Source organism: Schistocerca gregaria, chromosome 2 (genome assembly GCF_023897955.1).
Source record: "Schistocerca gregaria isolate iqSchGreg1 chromosome 2, iqSchGreg1.2, whole genome shotgun sequence".
Lineage (NCBI taxonomy): Eukaryota > Metazoa > Arthropoda > Insecta > Orthoptera > Acrididae > Schistocerca > Schistocerca gregaria.
Window position 1 is genome coordinate 925,848,223 of NC_064921.1, and position 14,870 is coordinate 925,863,092.

The window sequence follows — 14,870 nt, forward strand, 5'->3', positions numbered from 1 at the left end:
AACTACGTATTTTCACGTCTAGCGTAGTAAGCATTGGTACAACCCCTCCAGTGTTTGCCACAGTGAAGACTGTAATTAAACACAGAGCCCGCCATATTCCTCAGGGGAGATGATAGGAAGCCCAAGCCATCAGCGAGTGATGTAGACATTAGTTGTCCTTCAGAATGAGGAAACATCCTAGAGGCTGTGGCTAAGCCATGTCTTCACAATCTCCTTTCTTTCAGCAGTGCTAGTTCTGCAAGGTTCGCAGGAGAGCTTCTGTAAAGTTTGGAAGGTAGGAGACGAGATACTGGCAGAAGTAAAGCTGTGAGTACCGGGCTTGAGTCGTCTATCGGTAGCTCAGATGGTAGAGCACTTGCCCGCTAAAGGCAAAAGTCCCGAGTTCGAGTCTCGGTTGGGAACACAGTTTTAATCTGCCAGGAAGTTTCATTAGTTGTCCTTGATTGAAGATTCAGTATACCGATACTAGGGCTAGCAATTGTTCCTACACAGCAAGAGATGACCGAGTGTGATTTGCCTGAAAACTCTGTCTTTGGTCCGATGAATGGTGCCTTGACGGTGTTCATTCATTTCTCACCCTAGCATGACCAACTTAAACGTCCTAGTGTCAGAACATGTAACAATCCTGTACATAAAGCTGACCTCAGTAGACCACAGCGCCGCAGGTATGTACACTGGGCTGCCTAAAATCATGGAGTAGCTCCTAATATCGTGTCGGACTCCCTTTCTCCTGGCTCAGTGCAGCAGCTTGAAATTTGCATGGACTCAACAAGTCGCTGGAGATCCTCTGCAGAAATATTAGGCCATGCTGCCTCTGTAGCCGTCCAGTGTTGCTGGTACAGCATTTTGTGCATGATCCGACCTCTCGAGTATGTTCCATAAGCATTCGATGGGATTCATGTCGGGCGATCTGGATTGCCAAACCATTCGCTCGAACTGCCCAGAACTTTCTTCGAATAAATTGCGACCACTTGTGGCCCGGTGACATGGTGAATTGCCGTCCATAAAAATTCCATCATTGTTTGGGAATATGAAATCCAGAAAAGTCTGCGAATGGTCTCCAGCTAGCCGAACATAACGATCTCCAGTCAACTATCGGTACTGTTGAAGCAGAGGACCAAGTCCATTCCTTATAAACACAGCCCACACCATTATTGAGCCACTAGCAGCTTGTATAGTACCTTGATGACAACTTGAGTCCATGGCTTCGTGAGGTCTGCATTATACTCTAACCCTACCGTCAGTTCTCACCAGTTTAAAGTGGGACTCATACCAGGTCACGGGTTTCTAGTTGTGTAGAGTCAAACCGATATGATCAAGAGTACAGCAGAGGCACTGCAGTCGATGCTCTCCTGTTAGCAAGGCACTCGTATCGGTCGTATGCTGCCATAGCCCATTAACGCTGAATTTAGCAGTATTGTCCCAACGGATACATTCGTTGTATGTCCCATATTCATTACTGCTGTTATTTCACGCAGTGTTGCTTGGCTGTTAGCACTGACAATTCCTCACGAACGTCGTTGCTCACGCTCGTTAAGTAAGGCTGTCGGCTACTGCGTTGTCCTATGCGACTAGGGCGAAATTTGACGATTGGTATTCTTGGCACACTCTTGACATTGTAGATGGCGGAATATCGAATTCCCTACCGGTATACGAAATGGAATGTCCATGCGTCTAGCTCGAGCTACATGATTTGATCAAAAGTATCCGGACACCTGGCTGAAAATGACTTACAAATTCCTGGCGCCCTCCATCGGTAATGGTGGAATTCAGTATGATGTTGGCCCACCCTTGGCCTTGATGACAGCTTCCACTCTCGCAGGCATAGCTTCAGTCATGTGCTGGCAGGGTTTTTGCGGAATGGCAAGCCGTTCATCATGCAGTGCTGCACTGACGAGAGGTACCGATGTCGGTCGTGAGGCCTGGCACAAAGTCGGCATTCCAAAACATCCCAAAGGTGTTATATAGGATTCAGGTCAGGACTCTGTCCAGCCAGTCCATTACAGAGATGTTATCAACGTATAACCACTCCGCCACTGGCCGTGAATTATGAACAGGTGCTCGATCGGGTTGAAAGATACAATCGCCATCCCCGAATTGCTCTTCAACGGTGGGATCCAGAAGGTGCTGAAAACGTAAATGTAGGCCTGTGCTGTGATACTGCGACGCAAAACCACAAGGGGTTCAAGCCCCCTCCATGAAAAGCACTACGAAACCATAACACCACCGCCTCAAAATTTTACCGTTGGCACTACTCACGCTGGCAAAAACGTTAACCGGGCATTCGGATCGCCACATTGTGCGTCATGATTCGTCACTCCACACAACGTTTCTCTATTGTTCAATCGTCCAATGTTCACGCTACTTACTCTAAGCGAGGCGTCGTTTGGCATTTACGGGCTTGATGTGTGCCTTATGAGCAGCCGCTCGACCATGAAATCTAAGTTTTCTAAGAAAAAAAAATTGGCTCTGAACACTATGGGACATATCATCTGAGGTCATCAGTCCCCTAGAACTTAGAACTACTTAAACCTAACTAACCTAAGGACATCACACACATCCATGCCCGAGGCAGGATTCGAACCTGCGATCGTAGCAGTCGCGGGGCACGGCCACCGCAGCCGGCTAAGTTTTCTCACCTCCCACCTAACTGTCATAGTACTTTCCGAGGATTCTGATGCAGTTTGAAGTTCCTGTGTGATGGTCTTGATAGATGTCTGCCTATTACACATTACGACCCTCTTCAACTGTCGGCGTTCTCTGTCAGTCAACATACGAGGTCAGCCTGTACGCTTTTGTGCTGAACGTGGCCCTTCACGTTTCCACTTCACTGTCACATAGTAAACAGTGGACCGAGAGATGTTTAGGAGTGTCGAAATCTCGCGTACAGACTTATGACACAAGTGACACCCAATCACCTGACCACATTCCAAGACCGTGAGTTCCGCGGAGCATCCCATTCTGCTCTCTCGTGATGTCTAATGACTACTGCGGTTGCTGATATAGATAACCTCGTAGTACCCAGAATGAGATTTTCACTCTGCAGCGGAGTGTGCGCTGATATGAAACTTTCTGGGAGATTAAAACTGTGTGCCCGACCGAGACTCGAAATCGGGACCTTTGCCTTTCACAGGCAAGTGCTCTACCATCTGAGCTACCGAAGCACGACTCACGCCCGGGACTCACAGCTTTACTTCTGCCAGTATCTCGTTTTTACCTCGTAGTAGGTGGCAGCACAATGCACCTAATATGAGAAACATATGTTTTTGGGGGTGTCCGGATTGTTTTGGTCACATAGTGTATCATTCCGCGTTCAAAGTCTGTTGATTTCAATCGTGCGGTCGTAATCACTTCGGAAACTCCTCCACATGACTCACATGAAAGCAAATGACAGCTCCGTCAATGTACTGACGTTGTGTACATTGTGTATGCGACACTGCCGCCATGTCTATGAAAATATAGCTGTTCCAAGCATGAGCTAGTGATGAGCAAGACTGCTACCTTACGACTAAATAAATTTTCTCGTCAGAAGGCTAGCGTATTATCGAGTGTTTATACCATTGGTGGCGATTTCCTAGTCATTGGAAATTAGTGTACACCGAAATCCGTACCAGTACCTCACTTCCAGGTCCAAGGAGACAGATAAGAGAACAGAGTGTTATGTGATAGAAAATAATAACCATCTTTGAAATATCGCTGCATGTTCGGAGAGGGGAAGAGGGATGCGGTATTGTTTCAGAACTGATGCGTTATTTATTATCTCTTTACAACACCTTTTCTCGCTTGGTTCACAAATCGACTTTAAAAGTGTTTGAGGTCGACATATTGTTGCTTTCGTTGCTCCACCTGGGCCATTCGGGCACGCATGTTTCTTAGCATCAATGGATTACACGGGGACGGACCCAGCAACGGGAAGGACACCCTCCATACCTCCCCCACTACTACCGTGCTTCCAATACAGCAATAGTATTTTTTAGAAGATCAGAACTTTCATCGGTATTTACAACTGCTTAGTGTAACCAGAGCTATTTTCCATAGATTGGGATGGGAAAAACTTAAAACTCATACCTGTATTTTATTTCTGAATAACCGGTATTTTTTGGTATTTATTTGGTCTTTATAATAACAGGTGTTTTTCTACTAACAATCGAGTGAAAAACGGAATATCAATTAGCCTCAGCAGCAGTGCTGAAATTTTTCTTTTTAAATAAAACTTTTCTAGTAAAAGGAGTAATTATTATTTCTAAGATTTGCTTTGGATTGAAACATAGCTTTATTGAAGAAAAATGGGAAAAACTATTAGTGCTATTTTAATAGCAATGCAGACAGGAACTAGCAACACACACATGGAATAAGAATTGGCACTTCATCACTGAGATAATAGTGTCCCCCTGTGCGTTGTCGTTTAAGGGACGCCTGTACGAGCAGTGTGTAAGACTTACCGCCATCTGATCTATACAGTGGTTTCTCTCTGTCGTCGCCGGACAGCCGTTGTATTGCAGAATGGCGCCAACCCTACTCTGGAAATATTTTTACGAAGTGGCGTAGCAATGAAGTACTTTTCTTAGTTTCCTTCAAAGGATTAAAATCGGACTGCCTTTTCTAAGAAATAATATAAGAGGAAGGACATTATGGTGACCGTAATAAATTAAAAATGTAACAATTCTTTCATAGTATACAACAAATATAGAAAGTTGCTGATATGCTGCTGTGTCTTCATAATATGTCTTTGTCTGCTTGTAGCCCTCGCAAAAAGGAAAACTTTACATGAAAAACAGAGTCCTTCAACCTCAGTTTTCTCTCTTTAACACTGAATATTCGTAACACCCAAATAGTATTATGATCGCTAACTATAACATGATTTTTGAGCAGAGCTTCAAAAAATTTGAATCAACAGGAGAAAAGTGGTGATGTTTTGCTAGTATTCAACCACTTATCACTTTTAGAGAGAAGTAGCGGTCGGTGAACGGACTAATTTTTCGATTATTTGCCTGTTTATTTTAATATTTCGATTCTCTGTATCTCGAAACTGTGTGAGTCGAAATTTTTCAAAGTTTATTCTGCGTTTAGTACCTGAAATAATAGGAATAACAAACGGAAAATCTGTTATTTCAGAAACCGGTTATTTTGAGCGGTTTTGACAATCATGTCAAATTGGTGTGGAAAAGAACCGATATAATCGAAAGCGATTTTTCAGCGATAACCACCATCTCTATTATGAAACCTACGTCACCACCGGCCGTCATTCTCTTTGCAAATAAAAATGTCAAATGGCTCTGTGCTCTAAATGCGTCCATTAGTGTTGTATTTTCAGTTATCTGTAACAGAACAATGCGACAAAAGTAATCATTCGTGTCTGAATTTTATTTGCTTGACAGGATAATAGAATGTACAAATCTCACACAAACGATACTGTTGCCGGTAACTACAATGTAGGAAGTAAGGGTCTATTACAATGAACTATCATATTTGGTCTAAAGTGAACAGTTTTTCAATAACTACGAGTATGAGTATTATCGTACATCGTTTCCTCTACCTCTTCACCTTCCACGAAACTAATGAATGGCGCGTTTCTTTTGTACTAAAACTACGTATGGGAGTCAACACTTGATGCACTCTAGCAAACAGCCAAATTACTGTAGTTGGATGCTTGTAAGATGTCATGAGGAGTGAACCTGATTTTTATTTTGTTGAAAACTTTTGTGTGTGACCACAAACATAGGCACTGAAACTGAAATAATGCTGCATGGCACTCTTATTTCTGATCACTTAGCAGCGATTACTAAATGTACATTATGTGATATTTCACAGGTCATTTAAAACTTGAAACGTTCCTATGATCCAAAATTTCGATGTACATGGGGTTCAGAGCATAGAGCCGTTCGATCTAGGGCGATTCCATTTTAAGTTACTTTACATTATTGTTACGGAAACCTGAGATTAATATCTCTCTTTTCAATACAAATTGCAAGCTATACTATTATAAATACAGAACAATGAAACATCAAACGAGAATAGCTGGGAGGCCATGTTGTCCTTACGCCGAGTGCAATTAAAAATAATTGAACAAAAAAAGCTGAGTCAGAGGGAAGCGTCAGTGAAAGAGAAGATCCGTCATAGGAGCGTTATTATTAAACTGGAGGCTTTGCGGAATAGTGGTGTTAAACAACCAGGTCGGCCGTGGATATTTAACCAAGAGGAGAAAGAGTCATTTGTCTCGCGTGCTGTGAAAGTGTTTAACTTTTGCCTAAGGGAACGTATTTTGTGATGTACAAAGAATCTGATGTTATTTCCAAAACTGGACCCCCGGTCACGCTGACAAAGGAGAATTATATTCTGTGAAGTAACTCGATGATGTATGAGGCAAATGAACGATTGTGAGACTTATTTTTTTATATACTGTTATTAAATCTTAATAAATCAAAAAATAAATAAGTTAAATAGTGTTTTGCTTCTTCTACTCAAATAAATGGACACAAAAACCGTAACTATAAGCCATGGTAAGATATGTGAGGTGCACCACAAGTGGGAACATCGGCACCTAACTGTGATCCAGTTTTAAATAAGTAAAATCTGCTCTGATAATACTTTAAGTTGAAAACTGGAATAATAGCCGTGTTCTTGACCACTTGAAAGTAAAAATGAATCATTTGAATGTCATATACAAGATATGTAAACAAAATGAAGAAAATTGTGGAAATTGGATTACAGTTATGGTTAATTATGGTACTTTGAACTTTACATGCTCTCAGCAAGGACTGCCAGACGACAATTGTGGAGAGAAAATGAGAGAAACAACTAAAAGAAGCCTATAGTTTTAATTAACAGGATACAAACCTTCAAAAAGGAGAAAATATTGCCATACTGAGTTAAACACGTGCGAGACGACACAACGAAAACGGAGAATGCATCTTATTCCAGCGGTGAATCAAGAAGTCAGCGCGGAAATGAAAATAAAGCAGTATCAAACGTAGCTACCAAAGATATTGTGACTTAGAAGTAGCATCTTAACACAGAAATAATATTCGTCCTCCAATATCTTTTATGTTTAAGTGAACAGGAAAATTGTTCCCATCGTTACTTACCAACAGCTATCTCCATCGCTTTCCATTGTCTCGTATCTGAAAAAATAAAGTTGTTTTTTAATTCGTACATTCTAGGAAAGACTAGAAGCAAATACTAAAGATGTCTATCACAAAATATCATACATTCTATCTTTTTCGGCAGGTGCGTATGCAGCGTTCGGATCTGGGAGGGGTTATTTTGTTACTCTCTCTCTCTCTCTCTCTCTCTCTCTCTCTCTCTCTCTCTAGAATTTTTGGGGGACGTCATGAACCCCATGAGCAACTCCTCTCATTCTATTTCCAACTGTCAATGGACTGCAATAACAAGAAATAACACAATCTAAAGTACTCGAACCTCTTTTAAACTAGACCGATTTCGTCCTAATTTATAGCATATTGAGGGTGGCTATAAAAGAAAGTGATATAAATGGTATCTCCAGATACAAAGTGTTTAGAGAAAATAGCATTTTGGTGCGGATCGGGCAAGACGTCAGCCATTTATGTAAGCGTATTTTCCTGGCAGCGGTTGTAGAAAAGGAGAGAGTGCGGAATGGTCATGTGAGTTTCGTGCAGCGGAGTCGTTACGCGAAACATTTTTTGTTTTCAGTTCTCACGTTACTTTCATTGCAACTAAACAGAAATTAAAAGGCAAAGAAATATTTGGAATTGCATATAAAGTTGCTACAAAATATTATACTTCAGCGTCCAAGAAGGAAAAGTGAACAGAGCTTCGTATTGCCTTAATTTCATTTCGACTTCTAGCAGCCCTCGGCAGTACCAGGGGAACAGTAGTTCACAGTACAAGTACACTCGAACAACAAAGGAACAACGACACTAACTGATTGTTGTTGTTGAAATAAATCAATTGGGAAAGTTGACAATTGGTGCCCAACCGCGATTCAAATTCTGATATTCCCGTTTCTCGCAATGATTGCCTCGACAGCTTCAGCTATCCCTACACGGTCCTTGAGTAATCCAAATTTCCAACTCATCCACGCCCTACCGTCATAGTGCCCCAGCCCATCATTGTCCTCACTACTCACAGTAATCCCTGATTTTCCACACAATATTGATGTAGTGCCAGTACTCATTACCCTCACCACTAACGTCCTAAAGAGCAGACACCATATATATACACTCCTGGAAATTGAAATCAGAACACCGTGAATTCATTGTCCCAGGAAGGGGAAACTTTATTGACACATTCCTGGGGTCAGATACATCACATGATCACACTGACAGAACCACAGGCACATAGACACAGGCAACAGAGCATGCACAATGTCGGCACTAGTACAGTGTATATCCACCTTTCGCAGCAATGCAGGTTGCTATTCTCCCATGCAGACGATCGTAGAGATGCTGGATGTAGTCCTGTGGAACGGCTTGCCATGCCATTTCCACCTGGCGCCTCAGTTGGACCAGCGTTCGTGCTGGACGTGCAGACCGCGTGAGACGACGCTTCATCCAGTCCCAAACATGCTCAATGGGGGACAGATCCGGAGATCTTGCTGGCCAGGGTAGTTGACTTACACCTTCTAGAGCACGTTGGGTGGCACGGCATACATGCGGACGTGCAATGTCCTGTTGGAACAGCAAGTTCCCTTGCCGGTCTAGGAATGGTAGAACGATGGGTTCGATGACGGTTTCGATGTACCGTGCACTATTCTGTGTCCCCTCGACGATCACCAGAGGTGTACGGCCAGTGTAGGAGATCGCTCCCCACACCATGATGCCGGGTGTTGGCCCTGTGTGCCTCGGTCGTATGCAGTCCTGATTGTGGCGCTCACCTGCACGGCACTAAACACGCATACGACCATCATTGGCACCAAGGCAGAAGCGACTCTCATCGCTGAAGACGACACGTCTCTATTCGTCCCTCCATTCACGCCTGTCGCGACACAACTGGAGGCGGGCTGCACGATGTTGGGGCGCGAGCGGAAGACGGCCTAACAGTGTGCGGGACCGTAGCCCAGCTTCATGCAGACGGTTGCGAATGGTCCTCGCCGATACCCCAGGAGCAACAGTGTCCCTAATTTGCTGGGAAGTGGCGGTGCGGTCGCCTACGGCACTGCCTAGGATCCTACGGTCTTGGCGTGCATCCGTGCGTCGCTGCGGTCCGGTCCCAGGTAGACGGGCACGTGCACCTTCCGCCGACCACTGGCGACAACATCGATGTACTATGGAGACCTCACGCCCCCAGTGTTGAGCAATTCGGCGTTACGTCCACCCGGCCTCCCGCATGCCCACTATACGCCCTCGCTCAAAGTCCGTCAACTGCACATACGGTTCACGTCCACGCTGTCGCGGCATGCTACCAGTGTTAAAGACTGCGATGGAGCTCCGTATGCCACGGCAAACTGGCTGACAACTACGGCGGCGGTGCACGAATGCTGCGCAGCTAGCGCCATTCGACGGCCAATACCGCGGTTCCTGGTGTGTCCGCTGTGCCGTGCGTGTGATCATTGCTTGTACAGCCCTCTCGCAGTGTCCGGAGCAAGTATGGTGGGTCTGACACACCGGTGTCAATGTATTCATCTTTCCATTTCCAGTCTAGGCAACCAATGACTTCCTTCGTGCAGATGCGCACACGGGCCCGAACTCCTGTGGGAACCAGTGATCAATGCAATTACTGAGAGGGTAATTGGCAGGGGCACTACTCCAGTGGTGTGTGGATGAATTGGAAATTTGCGTTGGTCAGGAACACTGTCCAGATGGCCGATGCGCTGAAAACGATCGTTCACGCGAAGCGGAGAAATCCAAGTTCGAGTCCTGTTCTAGCAACAATTTTCATCTTTCCCCACTGATTTACTTCAGTGCTCATTAGCAACTAATATTATCGTGTGTGTGTGTGTGTGTGTGTGTGTGTGTGTGTGTGTGTTTGTGTGTGTGTGTGTGTGTGTGTGAGTGTGTGTGTGTGTTTGGAGCTTACGGGCACTCAACATCCAAAGTATCAGCACCCTTATACATAATGTTCCTATCCAGTTAAGTAATGGTTATATAAGGCTGCAGGATAAGCCGTGGTTTCCGTTCTTCTGGACATGTACGAAAGAAGAGACACCACGCCCATCGGCCGTTGGAGACAACGTTAGCTGTAGCTACGGATCTCAATCGCTTGCTAGCTCTCGACTGAGTAAAGTGAATTTTTCGATAATATTGTATGAACAGCGAGAATATTGTTTTTCTGCAGAAACCTTACTACTGTCATGTTTTTTTTTAAGATGCGCCATTTATTACGTGTGCAAGATGCCGAGAAAGTTGCTGCTTCCCGCGTGTTTACGATGAATCCCCTTACCACAACAAGTGTAATTCACCAACTAAAAAATAATAGAAGTATCTAATTTTATATACGGTAAACCCACTTCTGCCGAAAACAAGTTTTTGCTACCGCTTTGTTCTCTATGCGGCCGTCTTTCTACTGCCTCCTTAAAAAACGAGGAAGGCATCTTGCGTCCGCCCTAAAACGTACCTGCAAAACAGTTTACAGTACAAAAGTCGGTGTACCTACTTTAAGTTGCTTCGTAAAACTGAATGAATCCACTGGGTGATAAGGTATCAGAACTTGATCAGTCCTAAGCAGGCGCAAATAACTGAAGACACAAATCTCGCTTGGTACATGTTATTTATTTTCCTGAACAGTGTTGGTTCCCCAGCTTATTATTTCATGAACATTAGTTCTGAGGCTGTGTGTGACAATTTCGTTAAGCTGCCCCAAACGTACGCTGCCGTGAAACAGAAAATAGCAGCATGCCGGCTATTACCTAAACATACTGGCGCGTTCTTCTAGGCTTGGTTTCTTCGTGAGAGCATGGAGAAAGTTTATGGTGAATTTTTTGGATCAAATACTAAGGTTCCTTTATTATTTCCTCCATAATCATGGGTTTTAATGAAGGAAAATGTGTAAAATCCGTTCCAAAAGGCCGTAAAAGATCATCAAATCCATCTGACCGGAAGAGGTACAAAGTAAAACGCTTGAGGTAAGATTCAGTCGCCAACTCTTATTTTATGGTAGCATGGAAGTAGTAAGAACTACATTATTAGCATATCTGTAAACAGTTATCTATGCTGTGATGTGTCAGGTTCTTTTTACCTCCTGGTTGTTTTGGAGTACTGACACATGGTGCTTTATCTCCAGATTCCTTCACTTTCTTGTTTGGATTCCAGTTTAGGTGTAGGCGGTTGTGCTGTTTGGGCAGCCCGCATCACTGCCTTGTAAACTTTCTGCTGCGTCTCGGAAATGTGTGAGACCTGTTCAAGCTCTGCGGATGGCGAGGCGATGAGTGTGGTTAGGTCTTCACTGGGCACGGCGCACAGTGTTGTGCGGCAGTTGCAAGACGTCGGGGTGGGTGGCGTTGGTAGCGCTTGCACTACGACACCTATCGCTATGACTGTATCTCCTTCAAAACAAGAAAGGGAGGGAGACTGGGTTTAAGTTCCCGTCGACAGCGAGGTCATAACAGACGGAGGACAAGCTCGTATTTTGTCAAGAATGGGGAAGGAAATCGGCCGTGCCCTTTCTAAGGAACCATCACGGCATTTGTCTGGAGCGATGCAGGGAAATCACGGAAAACCTAAATCCGGACGGCTGGACGCAGGTTCGAATCGTCGTCCTCCCGAATGCGAGTCCATTGTGCTGACCACTGCGCCATCTCGCTCGGTGTCTACTTCACGGCGGTGCCCTTTGCACCTGGGAAGTTGATTCTGTGTTCCTATGGCCAGCTCGCCCTTGCACACTCGGCGCGCGCGTCCGGACTTAGCCTGCTGCTGTCTCCAGATGCAGAGGTGTTGGCGGCCAGTGAATGTTCGTAGTTGGCTGGCACTGTTGATCGGCTGCCCGGCGTCTACGGGCAAGGGCGCGGGCATAGGAAGGCACGGTCGTCTTTCTTCTTGAGTTTTGATGAGCTAACGTGGCCGAAAACACATCAGTCATCGTAGCTTGCGACGTACGGGCCACCACAGTCCTTGCTCTGGGGAGTGTGCGTCTTGGCTAGCGGGCACCTTGCACTCTCGTGTTCGCCCGCGCACTTCGCCTTGGCGAACGTACAGTACCGTGCCACACGTCCCACTCATTGGTAGCGGAAGCACTAGAGCGAGTGATTCTTGTTCCTTAGATGTTTATGTGATACAGATGTATGATTAGCTGCACTGATAAATGAGGAGATTCTGTGCACAATCGGAGATGAAAAGAATATGTGGAAAACACTGACAAGGAGAAGGGACAGGATGATAGGACATCTTTTCAGACATCAGGGGACAAATTTCATGTTACCGGAGGTACCTGTAGAGGATAAAAACTGTGGAGGAAGACAGAGACCGGAAGACGAGTACATCCAACAAATAACTGAGGAAGTCTGTTGTGTTGAGGAATTCGTAGTGGGTTGCATCAAACCAGTGTTGACTGATGAATGAAAAAATAGAAAGTTTGACGTCGGCTGCTGAGCCTAAGCGGTGTTCAAAAGCGAAAAAACAATATGCGGCCACCCTCTTCACAAGAAAAGAGCTTGTTGTTCTCGTGATCGTTGTTAGCGATCACGAGGAGTGGGTGGATTTTATACTCGTCGCTGTACGCACACCAGAACCGATGACCTCCAGGGCTTCATTCAGGAGGTCAGGGTCTGCTCACTTTGTGATACCCGTGAATACCGCCTTGATGGCATTATCTGGGACAACAGCGTACGTGTTGAAAGGAAGTGAGAATTCTGCTGCCTCGCTTGTGACCATCCTGGCGTCTTCGGCATATCATAGTTGCATTCACGCGGTTGGTCCCGGCGGAGGTTCGAGTCCTCCCTGGGGCATGGGTGATGACCTTAGCAGTTAAGTTCCATAAGATTTCACACACATATGAACATTTTTGAGTTGCATTCGCACGTTTTTGTCTCCTTCAGCCCTCACAGTGAAGGCAGTTGCCGTCCCCACTTTGAGGCACTGCAGGAATCTTTCGTAGTTCTTAACGCTCACGTTGATGAGTGGACGCCGATGCTCCGACTGCCCAGCAGGGAGTGCCAGACGTCAGCTGGACATGTCTTTTGTGAGTTGGTTTTTAGCCGTTTGCACCGCTTTCCTTTGCTCCGTTGGCAGGACTGGGATGATGGTGGCCACAATTGTAGTCGAATAGAAAAGCTACTCGTGTCTAAAGTCACAATTACGTCAGCTAGTTACTACTATGAAGCGTGCAAGGATCACTGAATTGTTTTGCAGTTATAAACAGTTGTAGACAATCGGTGTTAGAAGGATGCAGTTGAGGATGTCATTACATCACATAGTGATTGGCACTTCAGATTCACCCCTGCAAAAAGGGTTGTGATTGCCAGAAGTGAACATGGATACGCACTAGTAAGAGGTGAAGTAGCCTGAAGAACGGACGCTGGTAAAGGGAGACGGACATGCGGACAAGGCAAAGCCTATTTATCATTGGAACCCAACTGGAACCTCTTAAAGGCAGCAAAAGTGAGGAACGTTGATTTCCTGTTGAAAACGAATATCGAGCAGACTTGGGCAGAAAACGAAAATCTTCTTTTCTGCAAGAATATATGTGATTGCGAAACAGCTGTAAAGAGTGCGAAGGAAAAATCAGACTGTGGAATTGATACAGAGGATAATCGGTCGACAGTCATTTAAACGAAACAGGGCAGGCTTGTAAGCTTCTGACGTTTTAACTACTTTCAGACTCTTGTACAATTTTACTTGCTTTGTACTCACAGTCAACCTTAATGATTAAATTGTTACATTTTTTTCTTTGTACAAATATTAAGTTGTCTTTGTACTCTTATGTAAAGATAATAATGTATACACATCCATCTCTACACAAGCAAAACTCGGTATAGAAATTTATTTGCGATCTCAGATATTCGTGCGCCGTTCCTTTTCCCATCTTTTGTGACGATATCAGTGAATGCAATATACTGAATATTATTTCGGTTTATTTGCAGTACAAGTAACGTAAAAATCGAATTTTCTGTGCTCCTACCGATAGGTCAATCACTGCTTGGGAGATACACTGAAAATAACTGGCTCATGCCTCGGCCTACCCATACCAACAACATAATATTCTTTCTAAATTTTTTGCCATCTGGAGCTCCCGTTTCCGTCACTTTCATTTCTGGTTATCCCCTGCGTAAACCACATATTTGCCCGAAGCCGGTGATGACCTTTAGGCGGCTCCCGTTGTTAGTCTACAGATCAGTATTCTGGAGACCACATCACATCAGAAAACAAACCGCTTATCTCAAAGGGAAGTTAGCGGTCTTCGGCAACCTCATGAGTCAGTATAGTCTCTATAAATTCACGAATTGTGCTTTAAAGAAGAAAATTCTTCTCAGTTCAGCCCCAACTACCATTTATTTATTTTACAAAAAGGAATAATAATTCTTATAAGAAAGGCCAAATTTTTCCGTTTGCAGACCTGTAACAATAACAATCAATTCTGATGACAAAACAATATCGGACCGCTACGGTCGCAAATTCGAATCCTGCCTCGGGCATGGATATGTGTGATCACATACTGATGACCTCAGATGTGAAGTCCTATAGTGGTCAGAGCCATCCAAAACGATTTCGTAAGGCTCTCCCAAACGACCTAGAAACTGAAAGAATGTCGACGACATTCAGTTACTTCCGACAGAAGTGGTTGCATTAAATCGTAGCAGCAAAATGTGGCAGTGAAAGCAGACAATCTCTGATCTGTCTATAACATAAACTATAACTTTGCTGGAGATGATTAATTAATTGTCCCGTTGACCCATGCCAACTGAAATGTGTAATGTATTCACAGAGCTAAATGGAACATTGGCTAAGGCCTGGACTGGT

At 44.5% G+C, this 14,870-nt stretch overlaps 1 protein-coding gene across 1 annotated transcript in view; it reads right to left on the minus strand.

The window, feature by feature from the left end:
* Window positions 1-14,870, minus strand: part of LOC126335354 (monocarboxylate transporter 12-like) — a 576,599-nt gene that overhangs the window by 106,560 nt on the left and 455,169 nt on the right. Inside the window, exon 3 of the mRNA XM_049998541.1 lies at window positions 7,086-7,121. Coding sequence (XP_049854498.1) covers window positions 7,086-7,121 — 36 coding nt within the window. The remainder of the gene's footprint in view (window positions 1-7,085; window positions 7,122-14,870) is intronic.